Source organism: Cynoglossus semilaevis, chromosome 19 (assembly GCF_000523025.1).
Source record: "Cynoglossus semilaevis isolate Cse_v1.0 chromosome 19, Cse_v1.0, whole genome shotgun sequence".
NCBI lineage: Eukaryota > Metazoa > Chordata > Actinopteri > Pleuronectiformes > Cynoglossidae > Cynoglossus > Cynoglossus semilaevis.
This window is the reverse complement of record NC_024325.1, coordinates 8,929,884-8,954,115: the sequence shown is the minus strand read 5'-3', so window position 1 is coordinate 8,954,115 and position 24,232 is coordinate 8,929,884. Positions and strand designations below refer to the sequence as shown.

The following is a 24,232-nucleotide window of genomic DNA, read 5'->3' as shown; positions in this document are numbered from 1 at the left end:
GCCACCGTGGCCTCATGCCCGACTCTCAACCTTTTCGTGGGACACATGTTCGAGGGCTCAGCCTTATTGATGCCAGAGCTAATAAACAAACATTGTTGACTGAGGCAGATATTATTAAAGTTCAGTTTGTTTGTTTGTTTTACCTTTCTTCCTCAGTTGGTTTTTCATTTAAATTTATAACACGCACTATACATATTTTTGAATTGTATACTGTGCTCTCCACACTTGCTTGAAACTCAATGGTATTCCTAGCAGGAATTGCAATTAAAACAAACTAAAAGTACAGTAATATAAAATATGGGAATGGTACCCACTGTTGTGTTTCTCTTCCCATTGCAAGTGAACATGACATGTCTGAATAGAATAACATTTTAATTGAAATGAACCCAGTAGGTGGTAGTACTAGATTTTCATGTCTCCAAGGTTTCAAGTCCAAGTCACTCATTAAAGTTAGGTTCTGGCTAAACATCATGAGTTGAGTCATATTCCTGGCAATTGGTTTTAAAGGTCGAGTCAATTGGAAAAGAAAGTTGAAGTCGACTTGTAAATCCTGGACACTGTTAATATAAGACATTTTTCAGAAATAAAGCTGCAGCTTGAGTTTAGTTTTTAATAAATAAAATTCAGAAACTCAAGTGGAGATTATACTGTTTTGTTTTGTACTTTGTGTTCTTTGACAGTCATGCACTGGCAGGGCTGATTGTATTGATCATTTATAGCATCAGCCTGGCAGTAATGCATTATTAGTGTTGGAAGTAATGTAGCAGAGTAACCATAAGTATTGCGTCTTTACAGTGACGTGTACTTACAGAACTCATAATTCTCCATACACAAAGGTTTTAATTAAGGAAAGGTTTTAATTACTACTTTAATTTCATATCTTTACACATACACTATGACATAAGTGCTTTGGAAATACAATGTTACCTGTCTTTTATCTAAAGGCAATTTTTAAAACATAAGGAGATGTTATATAAATATTTGTATTACTGTTCTACTTGTGCATTTGTTTTACTATTCTACTTATGCATCTAACATGCAGACTAAAAGACTTTTACAGACTATAAGAGGCTTGCTTTGGCAGTTTGTTCCACCGGTAATGTGACACCTTTAATCCTCCTGTGAGGCAGTGTTTAATTGTTCTCCGGCCTCCAGCTTTTTCCCCCTGAAACAAAACTACAAGTATAGAGTTCTTGTAGTTGTCCACTCGTGCAGCGATATTGTCAACGGTATAATGTAAGCATGGAAAAGAGGACAGCAGTGTTGTTTCACCCTGCCCTCAGTAGCACAGCTCACTGTAATCCAACCTGGTAGGGTTTGTACAGAACACTGAATGGAAGTTATTAGAGCGAAGACCAAGCAAACATGTTTGTGTTCATGCTGCGGATGACATCACCTGCTCACGTAGGTGTTTTCACCCGTTTGTATGTGAGTGTGTGTTATTAAATGTCCGGACGTAGCATCACAACGTGTGTTTGATGTTTAAAAACGATCCTGATTCTTGCATTATTTGTTTTATAATAGAAATATCGTGTGACAAAATGTAGATTTTAATTTAAGTCTGTAAAATTTTAAACTGCTAAAACATGTACACACTAAGGGAAAATATGTTTTGAGGAAGGACAATAATTCTGAACTTGTGTGTTAACATGTAGGCTTATGTTGTGTGTTGGTGACTCGATGCCCTCCTTTCTCAAAATAAACCATGAAACACAGGAGGTTGGATCTAGTGCTCACTTTTGGAGCTGGTTTGGAGGGAGTTTTTTAGATATAATATAAAGGAACAATATTTGATTTATCTAAAGCCATACGCGGCTACATTACAATACAATACGATACGACTGTGCATGAACCTTTGCTGCTCAAACCAGAGCTGCAAAAGTGGAATAACTTGCTGCAGCACACCAAGTAGCCGAATTAGCACGGTCACAGATAGGCTGGCACCCGCCATTGTTGTTATTGTGTTGTCTTAAGCAAGGGAGACTGGGGCTAAAGGTTACAGAGAGGCGGGGCTGAGCAGGTTGAAAGGTTAGGGGCCAGGCGGGACGGACCGCATCACTTCACCCTGCTCTGTTTACAGAGTCTGAGTTTTTAAATTTTTACACAGTCACTCAATACTGTTTTCCTTAGCACTAGGTTATATTCGTTTGCACTTTGTACATTAGTCCAGACCTTCTGACCCTGCCTAATTATTATTTTTTAACCTTTTTTTAATGCCTGTGGTTTACTTTTTTGTTACGCATTAGGAAACAATTCTGCCTGTTGGACACAGTAAACAGTTTTATGCATAAGGAATTTAATAAATAAAAAAAATTTAATATCAAATGTGAAAGGCTGTGGGTTAGTTATGATGTCTTTTTAAATGAGCACTTGGCTTAAAATAGAATGTTACAACTTATTTACTAGGTGGGTTTTCACAGAAATTCATTTTTGTCACCAAGCAACACTAGCTTCTAGTGAAGCTTCTACAGATATTATCTTGCATAAGGCGCACTCTTGTGATCTTTGACAATCAGTTAGGCTGGTTCTGCAAAGACTGCTTGTCTAGGGGCAAGATTTAAGAAAAACAGATTTTTTTGGTGTTTTACTCTTTTGCTTTTTCTAATACTTCTCTATAATCTGTGGAAATGCAAACAACGATTGGACTGTGGGAGGAAACCCAGAGAACAAAACAGTAGAACTCCATTCAGAGGTGCCTGCCTGTGACGTCACAAGGATAAAAAAAAAAACTGTCGTTTTGCTGTAAGGCGAGAGCATTAACCGTTCTTCCATGGCGCAGCCTTAAAATGTTCATTTATGTCATTTCTTTTTTTCCCCCCACACTGTAATGTGGATCAAATTCTGATGTGGATACCGTGGAATCATACTTTAGAATATACATTTTTAATGTGTCTAATCTACGTAAACAACAGCACTACCATTTTGAAATTATTTGAGTGGAGTGTGTGTAATTTAATTAGTCCATTCAGTGATGCTGTGTGGTGCAGCCGGCCTCTGATGTCTTCATATTGTATGTGTTACGTAATATGGGCTCATCATATCCAAGAGTGGCTGTCACGACTCTACCAGGAAGGAGGTTGAGGTAGGAGGGGGATGGGTCGTGTATTTCTGTAGTGTATAAGGCACAGTACACACCAAATACAGCCAGTGACCTCCAAGGCTTTTTAAGAAAATAAAAAAGGGGGTGTCGCAACAGAGCAGCAATACACTGCACTTGTTTCACTGCCAAGAAGACACTAAGGAAGATTTCCTGTAGAATGCTGTGTCATCAGAGATTTCCGCATAGGCTCGCTCTCCTTAACACCCTCCATTTTCTCTGCTGTGCCACCTAACTCTCTCTGCAATACATCAGTCAGATGTGGCCAGCGTTTTGATTGATGCTGTTCAACCTCCCGACTCGATCTTCTCTCTGTCTCTGCGGCAGAGTGTCCGCTTGTGCTTTTATCATCAGCATTGCTCGGTGACAAAACTATGAGGGCACACGCTGTGAGCTCATTGTGCTTGTGTTGTTTGCTGATGCATGCACGGCAATCCAAGCATCTTCTCATTTGTAGTCCTACGTTCTACGCTTTGCCGCTTCATCGCTGGGGAGAAGCATATTTATGAGGAGGTCCTGGTGAAGGGTGCGGGGAGGAGTAAGGGATGAGAGCGAGAAATGTGTGCGAGCACGTGAATGTGGGAGAGGGAGGTAGAGGGTGGAGCTTAGCATCAGGCAGTCCCCTCTGTCTGTCTTTCTCTACAGCTTTCCCTTTTCACAGATTCCCTCCATACAATGCCCATAGTTTGATAAGGCTGCGCGTCTCCATCACCTTGCTGATCATGTGGACTACTGCTGCCGTTGTTTACACTGTGGACTATTTTTCCATCTTCAGTGTATCAAGGGCATTCTTCTAATACTAGTGATTGGGGAGTGGTGTGGGGTTGTGGGATGCGTTCCTGAAAGAACACTCTATCTGGGTGTACTCTTCAAAAGAGTACCTCTTCAAAAGGGGGTTACTTCCAAAAAGGTGGTGGTGGGGCAAAAAAGGCAGGGGGATTTGGAGAGGGAGAGGGAGAGGAGTGGAGAGGCTCCGGCTGAGAGAAGAATGGTTATGCCGGCTCCTCGTGCTCTAGTCGTGCTGCTGCTCCATAGGCTGCGTGTCATTCCGGCACAGCCCTGCCTCTCCTCGACATGAGCCTCGCAGGAAGAGTTTCTTGCTCGATGCTCAACTGCTTTGTGAGTCCACATATCCAAGATATGTATATATTGTCTTTGGTCTGTGTGAATTATACCTGTAAGATGGGTGTGTATTAAAGCCCTTCTCCCAAAATTGAATTGTGCGTGTGTGTATGCATCTGCCAGTCAGCAGGTGATATGTAGAGGGGTGTGGGAGGTGTAGGGGGGATGGTCGACTGCGGATTGCTGCAGTTCTTAGGTAACTCCCCATAGAAATGATTGAATATGCGCCGCCTGTGATTTATCGCCGTCTTTACTACATGTTGCTCTGACTGTTCATTGGTAGGAGAAATGAGGCCTATCAGCCATCAGGCATGTGGAACCTGTGTTGCTATGCCTTCACTGCAGTGGATAACCTGCAGTAAGTAGTGCTTTAGTAGTAGGGTCAGTATCCCTGACCTTAGTACTAAACCTCATAAATTAATTTAAAAAAAACACACAAAAAGTGAACTGGTTTGTTCATCAGGACAGTCATGTGACCATTTGCCCCGAACATGCACCTGTGAGGTGTCAGCATTGTAAACTCCAGGACAGATGGATAGGTATGTTGTGCCAGGTTTTATAAAATATATTAAGATAAAAAAACAAAAACAATAGCTGTCGGGCCTTATTTGTGGTTGAAACAAGCAAGCGAGGAGATATATAGCTGAAATTGATGAGTGGCAACACAAAAAACTGTGACGATGATGTCAATGTAAATAACATTTTGCCAATTACTAACCAATCAGACAGTTGTTTTGAGTTGTGGTAAGAAGCTTAACTCTTAACTTAACTGTTAGCTTAACTGTTAAGAGAATTGTTTTTTGGCTTGAAAGATATTTTCTTATTTATGTTTATCTTACATATAACGTATAACATCTGTAAACACATAGTTGTAAGCAAGATCTCAGACTTTCTTGATATTTCAATGCACGGAACTGCAGTAGACAGTGTTTGACATTTGAATGGCTATGTCCTACACTGTCAGTGTACTAGACTACTGATGCTTTAATTGATAGGATAATAATTTATGGCATTCTTATAAGTATTCAGAAGTATTACAATGTAAAGACTGAATAACATTCATATCAGTCTGATGGCTGCATACATTTGTACATGATGAGTTTCAGCATGATGCTGTTGTCTCTCCCAAACATGATACATCATTGCATCAGTTCTTTCATTTTTCTCCAGGTGCAGTCAGAAGTATCATCCACTTAAAAAACACACAAAAGACACTCATGAAATTTAATTAAATTTCCTTTTAATGTTTCTAAAAGGAATGAATAAGAACTCCACACAGGAACATAATGTCACTTAATAGCTCTTGTCGTATAAAACACAGGAGAAAGGGGAAAGAAGGTTTTAAAAAAGAAAACCTATGAAATCTTAGAACCCGTTCCAAAGTTTGTTCAATAGCAGCTATCTGGTTTTGTTGTGGCCAGTCTGTGCACAATTTACAATCACTCTTCATTGTATCTTTGCTGTAGCTGAGTTAGCAGTTCTTTCTGTGCTCCAGCGCTTATATAATTCAATATATAGACCCTGTGGATATTGAATTGAATATGCCAGTCTTCTTATGTGAAACTTGACACTATTGTTTACATCCTGCTGGGAAAAAAATCTATTGATCAAATATGAATTTTGGAAAAATAAAAAATGTATCAGGACTTGTATTTTATTATTATTGTTATAGTCCAGCACTACCCCACAATGATGTCCAACAGCTTCTTAAGATGTACTGGTCTGTATTTGCACAGGTCTGGCTGCCCTCCATGACACCATTCATCTAATAATAAGGAAGGAAACAGAGGATGACCCTGTGGTGTTGTTGTGACACAAAGGAAGTCATACTGACCACAGTGGAACTAAGGGACACATTTTAAACACAGACTTTCCTGAACCTGAACACAAACTAAATGTCAATGACAAACCTGACATTATACATCATAGGTTAATACACTGTGCTTGAACCTACTGAAGAATGATTTCCCTAACACTCAGACTCTTCCCTGGTTATAGCATAAGCCTGAACTGCAGCAGTTCATTTATAACTTGGTGGTTTATGAAATATTAAGTCTCTTTGAGGGCAGGAGAAAGAAAGAAAAATGTCTGTCCTGTTCTGGTGCTGTTGAACTCTGCTCAGACTGTTCCTTTTCTAAAAAAAACCCAACTTTTAAGCTCACATATAGGTCATCTCTTTATTATATAGAGATCCTCTAATCTGCTCAACCCTGGACCAAAGCCATGGTCATATTAAGTAAATAATCTGGCACGCTAAGACAACTGAATGTCCAGGCTTTACAGGGAAATGTGCTGTAGCTACAAAAAGAGGTAGTTGTAGCCATGGCAACCAGGAACTGGATGTCTCGTTTTCCATGTCCCCACCTCCTCTACCTTTATGTTGTCATTAGTTTTCCATTCACACAGAAACCCTTATGATCCCTAGATATTGTGTGTATGTGTGTTTGTATGTGGTTTCACACACACGTACACAACAGCAGCTACGTTAGATCAGTGTTCTTCAGTGGTCTGTGCTGTCGGTGACACAGCAAATCTGTGGTTTTTACGGTGTCTGATGTACTATTAACTGTGACATTCATATTCAAACGGCACATTGTGCTGTAAGCGTGAGAGTGTGTGCACATGTCCATCAGCCTCAGCGGTTTGATTGCTGGTGTGCATGAAGGTGGGGGAGGGAGCACCGGCTCACAGCAGTGACTTTGCAAAAACGTGGCAGGTACAGGACAAGCTGTGCTCCGTCTAGTGTGTGTGGGTGAGTGGAAGTAAAAACAGTACCTTTTTCCTCATTCACTGAAATAATCACTACGTTAAAATTTTAATATAATTTTTTTTTTACCTTAGTGTAAACAGTGCACCGGTTAGCAAAAATTACATCCAGAATATCAGCATTCCATGCCTTTTGATGACTGTACTTTGTCTCATCTTGTGCCTGTCCTGGTTGTTTGAGGTTGGTTTCAGACAGAAGTGACATACAGAGGTTGCTTTTTCTTCAAATGCATGGATTGACAGATGGATGTACTTTTTTGGAAACTCAGGGTCATAGCAGCATGGTGCTGTTAAAGTCTAGACAAATTCAAAACAGCAGCAGAGACTCAGTGTAGAAGTTTAAAGAGTAGCACTGAGAGAAAAGGTAGTAAGATAATAAAAAGTTAACACAGTGGGATCATTGTATTCTCCATGTAATATAGTAAAAGCCTGTATCAGAGCTCCAGTTTTGTTTTGTTGTTTCCAACATTTTCTTAATATCATTTTGAATTATTTTGTTATTCATTTATTTTTTCCATCTTCTGTGGATCTGCTGGTCTCTGGTACTCCTAGTTTCCTCCCACAGTCCAAAACCATGCAAATTGGAGATTGCCCATTAGTATGGATATAAGTGTGGAATGGTGTGACATTTTAACCAGAATTGCTCACCGTACTGTGCATATTGTGATATAGATTAATGTAGCAGGACAACACACGTCCTCTCTCATCTGTTTCCCCTTTTAAGTTAACTGTAGTTGTAGATACAGAATCATAGTGCACTGCAACAACAAGCACAAGAAGCCAAGTGTCTTCCAAGTGCCGCAGTGGACGATGCACACGCACTAAGGAGATAGAGTGACGTGTGTGTGTATGCGTGTGTTCTTTGCAGGGTCTGCTTTACCAATGAGCATTGAATTTCATTGAGGTGAGAGACTGTTTGACGAAAGATTCTTCAGCAAATCATGGTAGCCTTCAGAATTGACACAAGATCCTTATTCACTGCATGAAAACCTGATGAATCTTTACCCGGACTGGAAGTTTCTGTTTTAGTCTGCCCCACAACAGTGTGAGACCTGTAATGACCACAGTTCCTTACTAGATACCCTGGACAGATTGTCATTGTCATAGTTCATCTATTTTTAGGGTGTGGGACGGTAAAATTGATGAGCTACAGCTGCTTCATCGTCTGGATGCTGTAAGGACAAGTCAAAGGTCACGGGTTGAGTGCTGCGTTGGAGAGGGACTTGGGGTGCGACCTCTTTGAACAGACAGATTGTAAACGTTGCAGGTGGTCCCCGTAATCAGACATCATGACGTTTTCATTTTTATCTTTTGTTAAAACCACAGATGTCCCCCTCATCATCTTTCAAGACTCCAAATCTGTTTTTATTAAGAAATGTTAGCGATACACATCGTCCTCTGATGCAGAAGCCCAAACCTATGAAGAGAAAGTGTTAACAGTGTTTCCAGGCAGCCTGAACTCAAAATAAGGTCATTTTTTAACAGAGGTAACTTCACAGCAGAAATGACAGATGTGGTCAAGGTGAAAAGACATAATCCACACTGTTGGCAGCAGATGATTTACAACCTGGTTCGTCTTAAAATCCCATATTCAGATGCACGTTGAACTGTAGGCTGAAGAGAGGGCCGGTTTTAGTGTTTATTTATTAACCATGGGTATGACTGACCAGCTGGTTCTTTGTAGTTGCAGACAGTCACACTGATGACAGGTTTGACCGTCCTCTTTGTTCCTTTTTTGTCACTTTCGACTGAACTTCAAGAGTCGCAGTCTAATTTTAGCCGAGCATCTATTACCATCCATTTCAGCATGGGGAGCTGTCAGTGTCTCTTTAAAGTTAGTTAAGGACCGCAACCTTTTCTTAATAAAAAGAACAAACATTTATTGAGTTTGTTCTTAGTTTGTAGGCCAGAGAGTCCTGAGAACTCAAGTTATCAATGTCATTGTCCGGTAAAAATAAAGTTTGTTTTTTTAAATAGTAAACTATAAAACCATCCTTCACTGGCATGTACATGTTTAGCAGGGCTAGAACTTATCTCAGCTTTTTTTTTCTTTTTAATATTTTTGAAATTTTTTTTTACATTTTCTTTCTTGTGGACTGACCTTTCATTTAATATATACAGTATATATTTTTGTCTTTCCCTCTAAACTTAAAATGTACTACAGTTGTTTGCTGATAACTCGACTGCATCAACAAGAGAACAGTAGTCATCTTACATTGACATCTGTGTTTATTGTCTGTGACAGGGTGAAGAGGGACCTCCCAGTCTGGAGTACATCAAGGCGAAGGACCTGTTCCCCCCAAAGGAGCTGGTGAAGGAGGATGAAAGCCTTCAGGTGAGATGACCACACTTCTCTTTAAGGCCAGTAGGCCATGTCTGGATGACATCAGTACATGGAGTGCTGATTTTGTTCTCTGATATATTTGACAAAGGTTAATTCAACAACATTCTTTCCTAAGACGCAAACTAAACAAACACTACTTAGGAAGTTATGACGGGCAAATGATGTTGTCAAATGTATTGATTCATCGGTCGACTAATAAAAGCAATTAGTATAAGTGTAAGAGTATAATTAGAAGTAGGAAAAAACTACAGTGAAGATACACGTTACAAAACTGTTATAGACGATGTGTTCTGTGTCCTCCTGGTTTATGGAGCTGAACATCATTCTTCTGTTAAAGAGACATTATCACTGTTTTTCTAAAGACTTCTACAGATTTGTTTGTGTACCATTTGGAATCATCTACGTTTTGGATGCTACCATACTCTTTACCAGTTTCTAAATTCATCCTGCCTCCCTTCCAATCATCATCCATGATGCAGAGACTTGATGAGTCAGTGAGGGAAGCTAATGTAAGCTTCAACTCAGCTGAACTCATCATTTTGTTGACATCTGCAAAGCGCACTGTGGAAATGCAGGCAAACTAAGGCAGGACGTACACTGCAGACACCAGCATCACGTTGTTCTTCAACATCTCTTCCCTCTTCCACAACAGCAAGGAAATACATTAGGTTAGAAGACCAGGCTTTGCTCACAAGATGTGATAATTGCCCCTCATGACAGATACTGTATGTTCAATGTTTCAGTCACTGGTATTCTGACCATGGTAAGAATATGGTTGGCCCATGTACTATGACCCAAGTTCACTTTTCTACTAAATGTTGTGAACTTTAAAACTCGATTATTTAAAGTTGGTCTTCTCTGAGTCACAGATAGCTAAGAGCTGTCTCAGATAAGATCACAGCTAGCGACTGCCTTTAGAGATTTATTGGCCTCTCGGCATATTTTAGGTTGCATTACTGTGTATTTCCACAGGTAAACAATTCTAATGGAGAAGCATCGATTGCAAATATTGGCCTATTCTGATTTCCGATTTTATTTTTTTTTCCCTCCAGTACTTATTCTCATAACAAGTAATTATAAGATATTTCTCACAAACTGCACTCAGTCACATATTCTCTTTTCTGTTTAACAACTTACAAAATAAAGTGATGAACTGTAATGAGGTACTAAATGAAAATGGATTCCTTTGCTCACAACAGACATGAAAGCTTGTGCAAAAGGTCTGCAAAACAAATCTGTAATCTGCAGTTTATTATTTTCTGTTCAGTTTCTGTTTCACTTTCCAACATTGTTTTTCTTCTGTGCAACTATGACACACTATGCTCTGCTTTAGTGTTTTTGTTTTTACACTTCCATCAGCTGTGATCTTTAAATCACAGTTTCCCTGGGGGCAAATTACAGGCATTTCCTAACATGTTTAACAATCCTATCGTTTGTGTACGTGCAAGCTGTGCTCCATCCTCAGGGGTTGTTTGTGCTTTTGTTCAAGTGCATGTGCTCACTAACAGCCAGCCACAACTGGAAGTCACGACTCTCCAGGTTGGTGTCTTAATAATGACTTTTATTTAAAAATCTGCTGCGAAAGCCTCGGTGGAGAAAACATGACAAAGTACATTAGCTGCTGCCTCTGCTAGCTGTTTTTAATTCACGCTCCTACTTTTGGAGCCCAGCATGTTAAATATAGTTTCTCGTCCATACTGCATATTAACTATAGCACTCTCAGCAGGACAACCTGAATCTTTTCTACAGCAGAGCTCAATCACCTCGCGTCCTCATCTCAGCCTTCTGTTCTGCCCCTGCTGTTGGCGTAGTCATTTGTGCAAACTAGTTCTGTTTTCCTAAATTCATGATAAATGCAAGAATTATTTTCACTTTCTTTAGTCTCTTTTTTTAATTTTAATTATCTTCAGCAGCTGTGGCCACACCTTTTTGGCTTTGGAAGTAAAAGCATGGTGGTGTTTGAGACAATATGATTCAACCGCTCATGATTTACGAGCTTTCTGTCTGCAGCCTGACTTAGCAGTCTGTGTCTGAATGAATCCTTTAAGAATTTCCAACTCTTTAACTATTCATTATTATTTAAATACTAAATAAAACTATTTAAAGATTGGGTTTTTATTAATACCCATAGTAACTGCTTCCTAAATATAGCTGTGATCATGGCATGTGTGCTGTGTGCTGTGCGCTGACCCTACGTGCTCCATTCTCCAGGTTAAGCTGTTCTCTCCCTCATCACACTTTCTGTCTGAGCTCACAGACTCATTTTTAGTGAGAGATGAGCGGCAGCAGGTGCAGTGATAAATGTCAGGGGTTTCTCCAGAGCAGGAGTCTACAAACTTCATGCACTGATGGTGTTTTATCTCCTGTCAATTAGTGATTCGTACTTTTCCTAAAAGACGGTGACTGCTTCTGGTGTTTTGTTCTTTTTTTAAGTTAATTAAAATGTGTGTTTTTTTTTTTTTTTGTAAGAATTAAACCATATTTTAACCCAAGCCAAATATTGTAAGGTAGTCTGTCAGTCCCATCCTGCATGTGTACTGTTCTCTAACCACGGCTGTGCTTTCAGTTGTGTTTGATGATGTGGTTTCAAGTGAGCTGGATTTTCTGGCATCTATATGCAGTCCCTGTCTTCCTGGCTACACGGTCTCTCTTTACCATGCACCAGTGGGTCTGTCCTCCTCTGTGTGACTCAGCAATCCGTGCTAATGTAGGGTGAGGTAATGTTGTCTCCAAGCAACACTTGTCCACTCTACCAACAAATAATAGCCCAAAGCCTGATGATATGACCATGTGCATTCAGCCAGAGGAACATCAGTACATGCAATAGTGATAAAGCGAAAGTATCACAAAGTTAGTAGCAAATTAAAACACTTTCTATTTCAGAAAACAATTTAAATAATAAAACACATAACATCTTAAACCTGGAATATTTCCAAATCCATTATGCAGCTGCTATAATCAATTGAGTAACCTTTACTGGAGTGGGTCAGAGTCAAATTTGTTTTATATGAAATCATTTAAAAGCTAGTGTCTCTCCCACCTATTCAGCCTCTCAACTCAGGCTCTGCGTCAGAGCAGAGTGAACATAAAAAAACGTGCTCTTTTGACCTCTGTTGGGAACCAATCATGTTAATGTGTGTGTCTTTTGCAGCAAAAGCCCAGAGCTCTAATAAAATGAGTACAGGTTGGACTGTTAATGGAGGTTTTTTGTTGGCTCCACTGACTGTGCTGTCAAAGTGAAGGAAACAGTCGTTCTCCCCTTGCTGCCGTCTGCCTTTCTGCAGCCTTAACCTCACAAAAGCACTTTCTGTAAAATAACAATGTGCCAGTTGGACAGCAACACCAGTGCACAGTCACACTGTTTCCTTTTTTTGTCATTTCTGTGAGTGCACAGAAGGCTTTAGTTTCTGCTAACAAGACGGTCCTGGAGGTCCTGGGTGGTTTTTCTGTTCTAAATGACCTCGTGGGGCTGGGTATGAACTGAGGTTCACTCTGACCAGTATCGGTTGTTTTAACCATGTCCTTAATTGATGAACCCGACAATAATGTTGCTGCACAAAGCTCAGATTCTCTGTCTCCTTCCGGCAGGTTCCATTCCCAGTTCTTCAGGGGGAAGGGGTGGAATATCTCGGGCGTTCTGATGAAGCTATCATTGCCATTTCTAACTACAGGCTCCACATCAAGTTCAAGGACTCTGTCGTCAATGTAAGTTCATATCAAGCACTAAATCTACTGAAGTAACCACAAGTGTTCTAATTCCGTCTGTTGGATTGGGGGGGTCACTGTTGCTGCCTCCCACCTTTATCACTCAGCAGCCAACAGATGCAGACAGAAGTTTATGATGTGAATTTAACAACACACAAAGCAAAATAAGCTGATCTTTTATTTTTTAGTGTAGGAGCTTATCAAGAGATTTTAATAATACTGCAACTCTGTTAGTTTGGAGGATTATACCCCAGTTAGAGGCAGGCCCTGTGATCCTTGGACAGGAGAGTTTTTATTTGACTTGTAGGTTCACTAAAGCCCAGCCTCCTTTGGCACAAATGCTCACCAGCTTGGTCTTGCTGATGTCAGGCCTCGGCCAAAGACAAATAGCCCAATTGTTTGCGTTCACTAGCTTCAAAAGTTTTCCACTTTACCAAATCACTGACACCTATGACCCTGTCTCAATCATCCTAAAAAGATGGCATTTGAAAACAAGGAGGTCAGAAGGCGAAGATGTTGAGGGCAATAGTTGATACAGAGTAACTTTACCAAATAATTACCTGACAAGGTTTGTTCTCAACTAACCAGAGGACTGACTTTGCCCTAGCAGCCTAGGCTGAACTCTGTACAGATGCCAACAGGCCACAACCTCTCACCCACTCATTCCTTTCACATCCTAACCGCCCCCGTTACTTTGGAGCTGTTTTCCTGCCCTTTGCTCCCGCTCATGTTTGTCCTCCCTCTATCATTTCCATTTGATTTGGTCATGTGCTACAAGTAGCACACTGTATGATCCTCTCAGTTATCTTCCATTGTCTTCAGTGTCCTTTTTTTTTTCTCTTTAACTCTTCTTTCCCCTTGTCTTATGACTTTTTTGTTTTAATCACACTTTCCATTTCCTCCTGTCTTTTGTCTTCCCTCCCTCCCTTTCTCTTTCTGTGTGCCCCATGTGTCACTGTGATTTAGACCTACCCAGATGTGGACAATGACATATCTGTGAGTACCATAATGTATGACAAACACCACCTACCCTTTGCACCAAGTGCAGTGACTTTTTTTTTACTAATTTTCTGTAAATGATAATTGCAGAATCATTGTGACGCACATTGTCAGACCTAAAGGCACTGTTTTTTGCTCATGACTTAAAAAGATGTTAGTCATTACTTATTTTTAGTTAGATTTAAAGGCATTTTGGGCAGTAGCACAGACTTCATCTTCACATGGCAAGTGGTTTTACATTTACATAAAATCATAACAGATCCCTCGAGAGCCTTTTGGTGAAACATAAAAAAAAGGCTGCAGTTTTGTAGCCACGTGTGAGGACTTAAAGTGTCCATTTATAGAGACACTCGCATCATGAATTTTAAAACTTACTTTTTTAGGATACATATACATAGAGAACTCTCCAAAATGTTTTGATGAGTGTGTACATTTTCTACACACGTTCCATCGAGTAGGGCACAGTCTTAGCACTGGATGTTTTATTAGAAAAACAACTTCTGCATACTGTCGTTTAATCTTGCAGTAAATGAGTTTTGTTTTTTATATATTCTTGAAATACTCAAAAAAATGGTGCAAAAAGAAGGTTGGTAGGGTGGTGTAATGTATTAACCCACCTAAAACTTTTGCAGAGTACTTTGTGACTTGGAATACCAACTTCTTTCACATCTTTTGAATGTGTTTAGTCACTGCTCTCCTTTCGACATCTCAGTTTGAACAGCTTCCCCAGCTCCCTCTGTCTTTTTGATTAAATGTTCTTGAGTAAAATTCTAAACTCCAAACTGCCCTGTCATTTGTGCCCAGGGGCAATTAACATGTATGAGTCAGAGACGAGTACTATAAAGAAGCTCTGTATGAAGTTCTACAGTTGACTGCACGTGAGTCACTGTTTGAAGCACTTCGACTTCTCTTGACTCGACTTCAAAACGCTACAGTTCCAGCTCTGTAGACGTTCTCCTCCATAAGTTCAGTCTGTGTACTGGGTACTTTGCCTGAATTTAGTCTGTGGAAGACCAGAGAATGAAAACATTTTTGCAGGCATGCTGTCTGCTGTTAAACACAAACAGTATGCTGATCATTTGTGCTCTCTGTCTCCCCCTACAGGTGCCTCTCAGGCTCATAGAGAGTGTTGAGAGCAGAGATATGTTCCAGCTGCACATCATCTGCAAAGACTCCAAAGTCGTGAGGTAAGAAGAGCAGCTCACGTTTCACACAAAATGCTTACAGTTTTATTTCCTTACTTCTTAAAAGAAATAGGATAAATACATAAATAAATAAAAACAATTTCACACCAGTGCCAATGCACAGACCTTTTGCTTTTGGTTCTCACAAATTCTTTTTTAACCTTACCCCTGGGTCCACCACAGATGCCACTTCTCAACGTTCAAGCAGTGCCAGGAATGGGTCAAACGTCTGAACCAGGCCATAGCTCATCCATCCCGCCTGGAGGACCTGTTTGCCTTGGCCTACCATGCCTGGTGCCTAGGAGGCAACGCAGACGATGAGGACCAGCATGTTCACCTCTGTCGACCAGGTCTGCCCACGTCACAGTACTACAACAGTAGCTTAAGAAACACCCCGCTTCTGGGGCTGTGTCCTCCTTAAACTATTTATATTCTGTTGATAGTTTCCTCTCTCTGTGCCTGATGTTTCTGTTTCTAGGTGATCATGTACGTCAAAGAATGGAAGTGGAGGTCAAGAGGATGGGCTTTGACACACAGAACATCTGGAGAGTTTCAGACATCAACTCAAACTACAAGTATGTCCCAGATATCTTTACAGTAAATAGCACAACATTTATGCTCTAGAGAATATAGTAAGGTCTCGTCGTGCTTATTTAGAAAGTGGGAGGTTTTTAAAAACATGCCACTGGGGCTAAAAGTAGGTAGAGGGTATGAGATCATTAAAACATAAGCTGGGGTCAGAAAGAGCTTTTCCTAGGAGAGTTAGAATGGAGTAAATAGAGAACTGTTAGAATATAATCCTTAATCCTCTTCTCTACATATAATCCAGTGTTCCAGATACTCCTTTCTGTGTCTACTAGCACTCTCAGCATACCTTCAGTGGCAGCTCACTTCCTCACCGTACCTCAGCAGGATATGTATTTATGACTTTTCGACTGGAGAGATGATTACGTAAAATAATAAAGCAACAGCTTAGTGACCGGTTTACATTACAAAAGAGCTTGAAGTGGTTCTAGTGATCCCACAGTCAACATCATGATCACTGCAGGGTCGAGCCAAATGATTCACAAGTGACACAACAATTTGGTTTGTCATCTTAGAAAAACATGAGAAATATACGGTATTAAGGAAACATTAAACGATAAATTAACCATTGCCCTTAATACCCCAAATAATTGTACTATTGAGTTTTTGTGACATCCCTACATGTACATCACATTGTCAAACCTGCGTGAGCAGAAATAATGCAGGGTCATCTTCACCTCTTCTTTCCTTCCCACTGTCTTTCTTGTCTTGAAAATGTTATAAAAGGAAATGCTCAGTCTGCTCACAAGTCCAGGCAACGCATCCTGCTGAGGGAGCCAGACGTAGAGGACAACTGCCTAATTAAACACACTGTAGCCTGCTGAGGCCCATGACTCAGCTCACAATTGAATTCACACATACACCAAAACAAAAACACACACAATTCTATTGTAGGCCTTTGAGTTGCTGTTGCCCCTAAACGTCACATTCAGGGACACATTTGAGACACAACATTTGTCTGGCGTGTGGCTGTACTGCATGTTCAATTATCCTTCATTTTTCTTCAGTAAAAGACGGACACAGTTACAAAGTCATCTGGATCAGAATGCACGTCCCAGACTTTTTAATCTGTGCTAACGTCATGTTCCTTGTCCTTCCTGTCTGTAGGCTGTGCTCCAGCTATCCACAGAAACTTTTAGTTCCAATTTGGATCACAGACAAGGAGCTGGAGAGTGTGGCTTCTTTTAGATCCTGGAAGAGGATCCCCGTGGTTGTCTATAGGTGAATTTACACTCAAACGGATTTATATCTTTTGAAAATATTTTGTATCTTTTCTTCCAATATCCCATTATTAATATATATATATATATATATATGTAAATTTCAGACACCAGAAGAATGGGGCTGTAATCTCTCGGTGCAGCCAGCCTGAGATCAGCTGGTGGGGATGGCGGAACACAGATGACGAGTATCTTGTGACATCTATAGCAAAGGCCTGTCAGATGGACACTGGGGCCAAGGGTACCTGTGCAACACCAGCCTGCCGGCAACGAGGGGAAGCTGCTGAAAGCCTGGATAATGACTTTGGTAACGTCACTGTTTAGTATGTAATTGTCCAGCGGTCGGGCTCCTAGATTTCTTGGAACTCTTTAGATAAATTTGTTTTCATCAAATCCACTACAGTAACCATGTTCTAAAACATGCGACTTAACTTTTTAGTCCAACAAACGACATCTCTGAGGAACAACCTGACAGTTTAAACACTGTTTTCTGCTACATTTTTGCTCTTACTGTTATTGTACAACATGATAACTGCGTCTTCTGACAGTTAAGTGCAAAACTGAAAGCAGCTTTGACACCATGAGTGGTTGAACCAAAACTGTCTGCAAGTGTAGAGAGTAATGGTTCAGATAGAGCCCCGGGCTGATTAGCTGTCTTCCTCTATGGTAGCTGTGAAGGTCCAGCCACTTGTGACAGATGTACTATGGTTGGACCCTTCAGAGAAGATGGACATTATTGATTAACAGTACGTTTTCTGTTTTAAGCAGAGGCCGTCTGATAACCTCACCATCCTGGTGCAGAATTTTCATGTATTGTAGTTTTAGTTGATTTTACAGCTCGGAGACATCAAATGATGAAGAAATGTTTTCTGTACAGACTCCTCACTGACAGGAGGCTCTGGCTGCGATGACAACACCGTGCCACAGAAGCTGCTGATTCTGGATGCTCGCTCATACACTGCTGCAGTGGCCAATCGAGCCAAGGGCGGAGGCTGTGAATGTGAAGGTCAGTGGAAACAAACTTTTTCACATTTCTCCCATTTCAATTCTCTAGTCACATGTAATTACACAATTCCCCTGAGTCTCCAGTGTGAAAAAATATTTTATTAATATATTATTAAGTCACATACAGAGACTTGGTACAGCAGTTTTATGTTACAAAAAATCATTATGGATTATGAAATAAAAATACTGTAGTGTAATAACTGTTAGATTACAAAACCAAAAGCAGCTTAAATATTATGTTATAGCAGTGCTACCATTCAATAACATAACTGTGGAATGAAGGGTAATGAACGCCTACTTAATACTCATGTGTTCAGTTAAATGTATGCTCTCACTTTTTGATTTAGCTATTGATGTACTTTCACATCCAGGTGTATATACACAAATATTTTTTCTTTTAATTTATATGGTTAAATATCCTTTTCTAAACATAGTATTGCTGTTGCTTCTGTGAGGCTAAGTTGTTTCTGTTTGTTTGTGCTCAGAGTACTACCCCAACTGTGAGGTGATGTTTATGGGCATGGCCAACATCCATGCCATCCGAAACAGCTTCCAAGCTCTGAGAACCGTCTGCAGTCAGATTCCAGACCCGGGAAAGTAAGTCGATCTGTTTGCCCCCTAGGGATTTTGAAGTATTCCAGTATCTCTCCGTGGCCACTCAGTCAGGCAACAACCCAAAGATTTGGATCCATATATATATCTGTACCCATCTAATCTGTCTCTTCTGCCTCCAGCTGGCTCTCAGCTCTGGAGAGCACACGCTGGCTGCAACACCTGTCTGTCATGCTCAAGGCAGCCACGCTCGTGTGCTCAGCCGTGGAGAGAGACGGCCGCCCTGTTCTTGTTCACTGTTCAGACGGCTGGGACCGCACACCCCAGATTGTAGCCCTTGCCAAGATCTTACTAGACCCTTACTACAGGACCTTAGAAGTGAGACACAGAAACATTTGATTTCAGTTTCATGACATGACAAGTTTGTTTTACAATGTGAATCATCATTGTTTTGGTCGTTCTTCAGTGTTGTTACTTTCGATGCTGATGAGTATGTTCTTCACAGGGTTTCCAGGTGCTTGTGGAGACAGAGTGGCTTGACTTTGGTCACAAGTTTGGGGACCGCTGTGGCCACCAGGAGAACACCGATGATGTAAGCGAGCAGTGTCCCGTATTCCTGCAATGGCTGGACTGCATTCACCAGCTGCTCAAACAGTTCCCCTGCCTGTTTGAGTTCAACGAGGCCTTCCTGGTGGGTGGTCCTGCAGAACCTGATATTTCTGATTCTGATTCTTTGGTTTACCTCTTTACTTGATGTTTGTGCCACACGTCATTTTTGTGAGACAAGAAATTTAAAGATCAACAAGAGAATGAACTGTTTTATTTAGTTCTCTCTCTACATATATATGTAACTCCTTTAACGTCTTGTCTTTCCTGTATTTCCAGGTCAAGTTGGTGCAGCACACGTACTCCTGTCTTTACGGCACCTTTCTGTGCAACAACGCTCGTGAGAGGGAAGCACGGAACATTTATAAACGCACCTGCTCGGTGTGGTCGCTGCTTCGGATGGGAAACAAGAACTTTCAGAACTTTCTCTACATCCCCAGTCATGACATGGTACCTATACATTTTTTAAAATCATTTTTACATTGTTATAAAGCTGAACAGTAACATGCTGTGATTCATATACCAGAGTAAATCAGCACTACAGCCCCTAATTAAAACACAAAAACTTCTGCTTGTCTGTAAATCATTTTAACACTGTTTCACTGTTAGAGCTTAGGTTTAATCAAAATTAATAGAATAAATGCTACTTCAGATGTTTGCTTGATAACAGTCATTCGTCATTACCAGTGCAGTGCAACATAAACCACTAAAAACAGGCACTCAAACATCTCTTTCCCAATCCTGTCAAGTCCTGACTATTTATTTGAAGGTCATTTTCAGAACCCACTAATTAAATCTTAGTGGGTTTTTAGAACCCACTAACTAATTAAGTGTTCACAATCCTTTGCTTGAGTCAAAATAAACCAATGTTTTAATAAATTCTATTTATGTTATGCCTCCGTGTACACTTAGTGCTGGGGTTATTTCGACTGATCTGAATATCATGTGGATCCTTTTTTATTTACAACTACACTGTTCCCATGATCTCAACACATACATGAAAGATGCACCCCCCCCCCCCCCCACCCATAATGTTTAATTGTGAGCTCTGATGCAGGAATCGTATTTGCTCTGTTTACACGTCTTCTTCGTTAAATAAAAGCAAGTGGGTCAAACTTCTGAAAGTGAATTGTGATTGTGAAGATGTTCCACTGAGGTGTACTATTAAATCTGTCTGCTTTTCTTTCCCATTTGTTTGGTTAAAGCATTAGAAAACTATGCATTTCTCTTTGGAGAGGGTTCTAATCATTTATCTGTCTGCCAGGTGCTGCAGCCAGTCTGCCACACTCGTGCGTTACAGCTGTGGACCTCTGTTTATTTGCCCACGTCCTCCCCCTGCACGGCTGTAGATGATTCTATGGACCTTTACCTTCCTCCAAACAATGCAGGAGATGAGCTCACCTCCCGTTCACTGGACAGGTAAACCTCTTTAAAAAAACAAGCTTAAAAAAAATAAAAAATTGGTATTTTGGTTTACTACTGGGTGGTCTATGAGCAGAGCCAGAAATTCTACATACAATATTACAGGGTCTGTGCGCCCCCTGGTGTCCCAAATAAAGACTTGCACTTCTTAATTTCTCAAAAATCATTTAATTTTTTTCTATTTTTCTGCTATTAAGACTTCCCAAAACACGATCCATGGATAATTTGCTGACAGCTTTTGAGAATGGTGCCCCTCTGACCCGCACATCCAGTGACCCCAATCTCAACAAGCACTGCCAGGAGGGTCGCTCTTCACTGGAGCTGTCCTCCACAACAGAAGAAACATCTATAGAGATCACCAGTGAGGTCAAACCTGGTTTTATTCTGAATGGCCTTTCACATCAGACTGCTCAAACACCAGACGATGTACCAGGTGCAGAGAACTATGAGGGGGCAACAGAGGAGCGTTGTCTGACCACTCAGCCACTGCCCTCTCTGCCCCTCCCTCCTATCACTCTCACGGAACAGCTCGCATCCACCCACACTCCTTTCGCCGCACCTGTCCTCCAGCAGGCTTTGCCTCAGATCTCAAACCCTCCACTGTCTCTGCTTGAAGAAGAGAACCCCCATAGAACTGCTGAAAACGCCACTTCACCCGCACACAAATCAGAGCCGTGTTTACCTCTTCCCTGCAACAGCACTCAGCACTCAAACACCACACCCACCATGCTGCTGAACGGTCACTATGATGGTCAGACGAATGGCATCCTAGAGTCTGTGGACCTGCTGGCCATGAAGCAGCTGACGCAACTCCTTCCCATGGAAGACTCCACTGAAACTCTCACTGACGAGGGAGAGCTTCCTCCTCTCCCACTCCCCACTGAGAGCCAAGAGCTGACAGTGAAATGTTATAGTGAGGAGCAGCCTGAATCAGAGCCCGAGGTTCAGCCCAGGAAAGAGAAAGAAGACATCAGGTTAGACGGAGCAAAGAGGAGAGAGCATGCACTAATGATTCCAGCTGCACCTGTTAACCGTACCCACGTAGCAGCTCAAAAACTGATCTCCCAGAGCCCGTTCACAGACCTGTCGCTGCTCGGCTCCCACTGGGAGGGCGTCCGAGGTCTGGTGCAGTCTGCTTGCAGCACTGCCGGTCCCTCTGGTATAAGCCGTGCCTTGCAGCCCAGCACTTACCAGAGCCGTCGGCTTGCAACCAAGCTTCTCCGCTCCCAGGGTTTCGCCATAACCAACGGGTCACAGTGCTGCCGTAGGGAGGCTCTCTGTCGTCCCAGCAGCACTTCTCAGCCCGTCTGGCTGTCTGTAGCCAAGAGTGCAGGCTACATGGGCATGTGTAGCCCAGCTACTGCTGCTGCTGCTGCCGCCGCTGCCTTCAACAGCTACTCACTGGCAGGCCATCAGCTCCTCCCGGTGTCGTACACCTCGCCGTCTGCTTCAAGTTCTCCTCTTCCACCCAATGCACCAGCCTACCTGGATGATGACGGGCTGCCAGTTCCTCTGGATGCGGTGCAGCAGCGACTCCGGCAGATCGAGGCGGGCTACAAGCAGGAGGTGGAGGTGCTGCGGCAGCAGGTACGACAGCTGCAGATGAGGCTGGAAAGTAAACAGTACAGCAGCCCTCCCTCTGAGCCAGAAATCGAATACGAGGATGACATTGTGAGTGATTTTTGTTTTGTTCTGTTTCTTATTTCCTGGTCTGCGGTATTTGCAAATATTGACAGTTGATTGTCCACAAGTGTCCTGAAATCCTCTGTGTCTTCTCACTTTTACTGTCACTGTTTCAGACGTGTCTTCGAGAATCTGACAACAGCAACGAAGAGGATTCCCTGTCTACTCACAGCGAGGACCGTCTTTCCGAGGGCAGCTGGGATCGTGTGGAACGCAAAGACACAGAGGTCTTTTTCTTTACTCTATCACTGTTTCCCTCTGGTCGCTTCAAGCACTAATTCTTCTACTTCCTGTTCCTCTGTCGGTCTTCATGTGTAGGTTACGAGGTGGGTGCCTGATCACATGGCTTCCCATTGTTTCAACTGTGACTGTGAGTTCTGGATAGCCAAGAGACGTCACCACTGCAGGTTGGCTTTCACTCTCCTTTCTTTGCCTGAATATAATACTGAACTACAAATGTAAAACAAACAGGATGGTTAGATTGGGATTAAAGCCATTAAGGACCATTTTTCCCTAAAATGTAACGTCAAAAATTTCCACCCAAGGTGCTGCACATGCTGATTAACCCTGAAATATTGTACAATTCCTATTGTACTAAAGTTAGTTTAAGCCAAGGTAAACCCAACATGAAAATAATGTATAAAAAACTGATCACATTAACAATTGTTTTTGAAGGATTTTAGGTTTGATTCATGACCAGACACGGCAAAGCTGATTTTTGTGTTCTGTTTTTTTCAAGGAACTGTGGCAATGTGTTCTGTAAAGACTGTTGTCATCTGAAGCTGCCTATCCCAGACCAGCAGCTCTACGATCCAGTGCTGGTCTGCATCACCTGCCACGATCTGCTCCTGGAGTCCCGCACCCGCGAGATCCGCAGCCAGCAGTTAAAGAAGGCAATCGCCACAGCCTCCAGCTGAGGGAAGCAATATGTAGCGCGGTCCAACTCGGCTCTGTCCTGTTGTTATGGACCAATGAGCTGAGAGCCCCCGTCGTGACCCCTAACCTGCTGTGGTTTTGCCTGTGGGAGGGGGACGAATATGAGGAGGAACTGTTTCCCATGGTTTGCACTGCGAGTCCGTGTTAGCAAAGGTGACGAGGAGACAAAAAAGTGAAAGATGGAGACGTTAGCGCAGGGGAGGTTCTTCTTACAGAATCCACTGGTTCTGTTCACAGGCGTTTTCAGACCGCAGTGCTGCAACATCCTGCTGTCTGAAACTCATCTCATGCCTGCCCCCCGCACACCATTAGTACCAAACACCTGCACCCTCTTTATATACACACCGTCCCTCACTTCAGCGGACAATCGTACATACTTCCACGTGACGGTCGAATCCAAAGCCTTTACTAATTCTGTTTTTAAAGGCTCTCAACTTTAAAATAAAAGAATTGCTGCTACAGTGTTGAAAAGTCTAATTTTGTATTCTTATTTTGTGCACTACGAGCTGTTATATATTTAAGGGAATCTGAGACCAAACCTGAGTAAAAGGGAGAAATCTGCTGTTTACTCTGCCATTGCGTCTTTTGTTCTCTTGGAGCTTGAATGTCAAAAGGGTAACTGCATCGAGTATGAGCTCTTGTCAGTTTGTGGTTTGTATATGTGTTCATTGCTGCAATGTGTTTGCAAAGTTATGTATATGCGCAGTCAGTGTAGTTCTGTCTTTACCAATGCTTTTCTCCAGTGTAGCCTCGCGGTGACTCAACACACTGTGTGGCGTACTGAGCTGGACGGACGGACTTAAGCAATGCTGCGCGTTGTTTGTACTGTGGCATGTGTGCTTTCTGTGTCACGGGAAAAGAAACGTAGATGTACGGACGCTGCTCTTTCCTGATGTGATTGCGGGAGAAAGTCATTTGAAGGTTGCAGCTGGTGGTCTGTGACGTGACAGAGGGAAATTCCTTGTTTGTTTTTTCCTGATGAAATGCTTTAGATGAACGGCTCTGT

The 24,232-nt window shown here is 41.8% G+C and overlaps 1 protein-coding gene across 5 annotated transcripts in view; it reads left to right on the top strand.

Annotated features, from left to right (window-relative positions):
* The window catches only part of mtmr4 (myotubularin related protein 4), a 31,296-nt gene extending 7,599 nt beyond the window's left edge, over positions 1 to 23,697 (top strand). For 3 of the 5 annotated variants that reach the window (XM_025065551.1, XM_025065552.1, XM_025065553.1), the window contains exons 3-19: positions 9,231 to 9,320; positions 12,918 to 13,034; positions 15,138 to 15,220; positions 15,401 to 15,567; positions 15,696 to 15,792; positions 16,910 to 17,023; positions 17,130 to 17,329; positions 17,900 to 18,028; positions 18,513 to 18,624; positions 18,762 to 18,957; positions 19,085 to 19,270; positions 19,465 to 19,635; positions 20,450 to 20,604; positions 20,805 to 22,278; positions 22,407 to 22,517; positions 22,609 to 22,697; positions 23,030 to 23,207. In XM_025065551.1, coding sequence (XP_024921319.1) covers positions 9,231 to 9,320; positions 12,918 to 13,034; positions 15,138 to 15,220; positions 15,401 to 15,567; positions 15,696 to 15,792; positions 16,910 to 17,023; positions 17,130 to 17,329; positions 17,900 to 18,028; positions 18,513 to 18,624; positions 18,762 to 18,957; positions 19,085 to 19,270; positions 19,465 to 19,635; positions 20,450 to 20,604; positions 20,805 to 22,278; positions 22,407 to 22,517; positions 22,609 to 22,697; positions 23,030 to 23,207 — 3,669 coding nt within the window. Of the gene's footprint in view, positions 1 to 875; positions 4,217 to 9,230; positions 9,321 to 12,917; positions 13,035 to 15,137; positions 15,221 to 15,400; positions 15,568 to 15,695; positions 15,793 to 16,909; positions 17,024 to 17,129; positions 17,330 to 17,899; positions 18,029 to 18,512; positions 18,625 to 18,761; positions 18,958 to 19,084; positions 19,271 to 19,464; positions 19,636 to 20,449; positions 20,605 to 20,804; positions 22,279 to 22,406; positions 22,518 to 22,608; positions 22,698 to 23,029 lie in introns of those variants that run through there. The other 2 variants (XM_008332779.3, XM_008332777.3) reach the window with 2 other exon arrangements.
* The last annotated feature ends 535 nt before the right edge of the window (positions 23,698 to 24,232 follow it).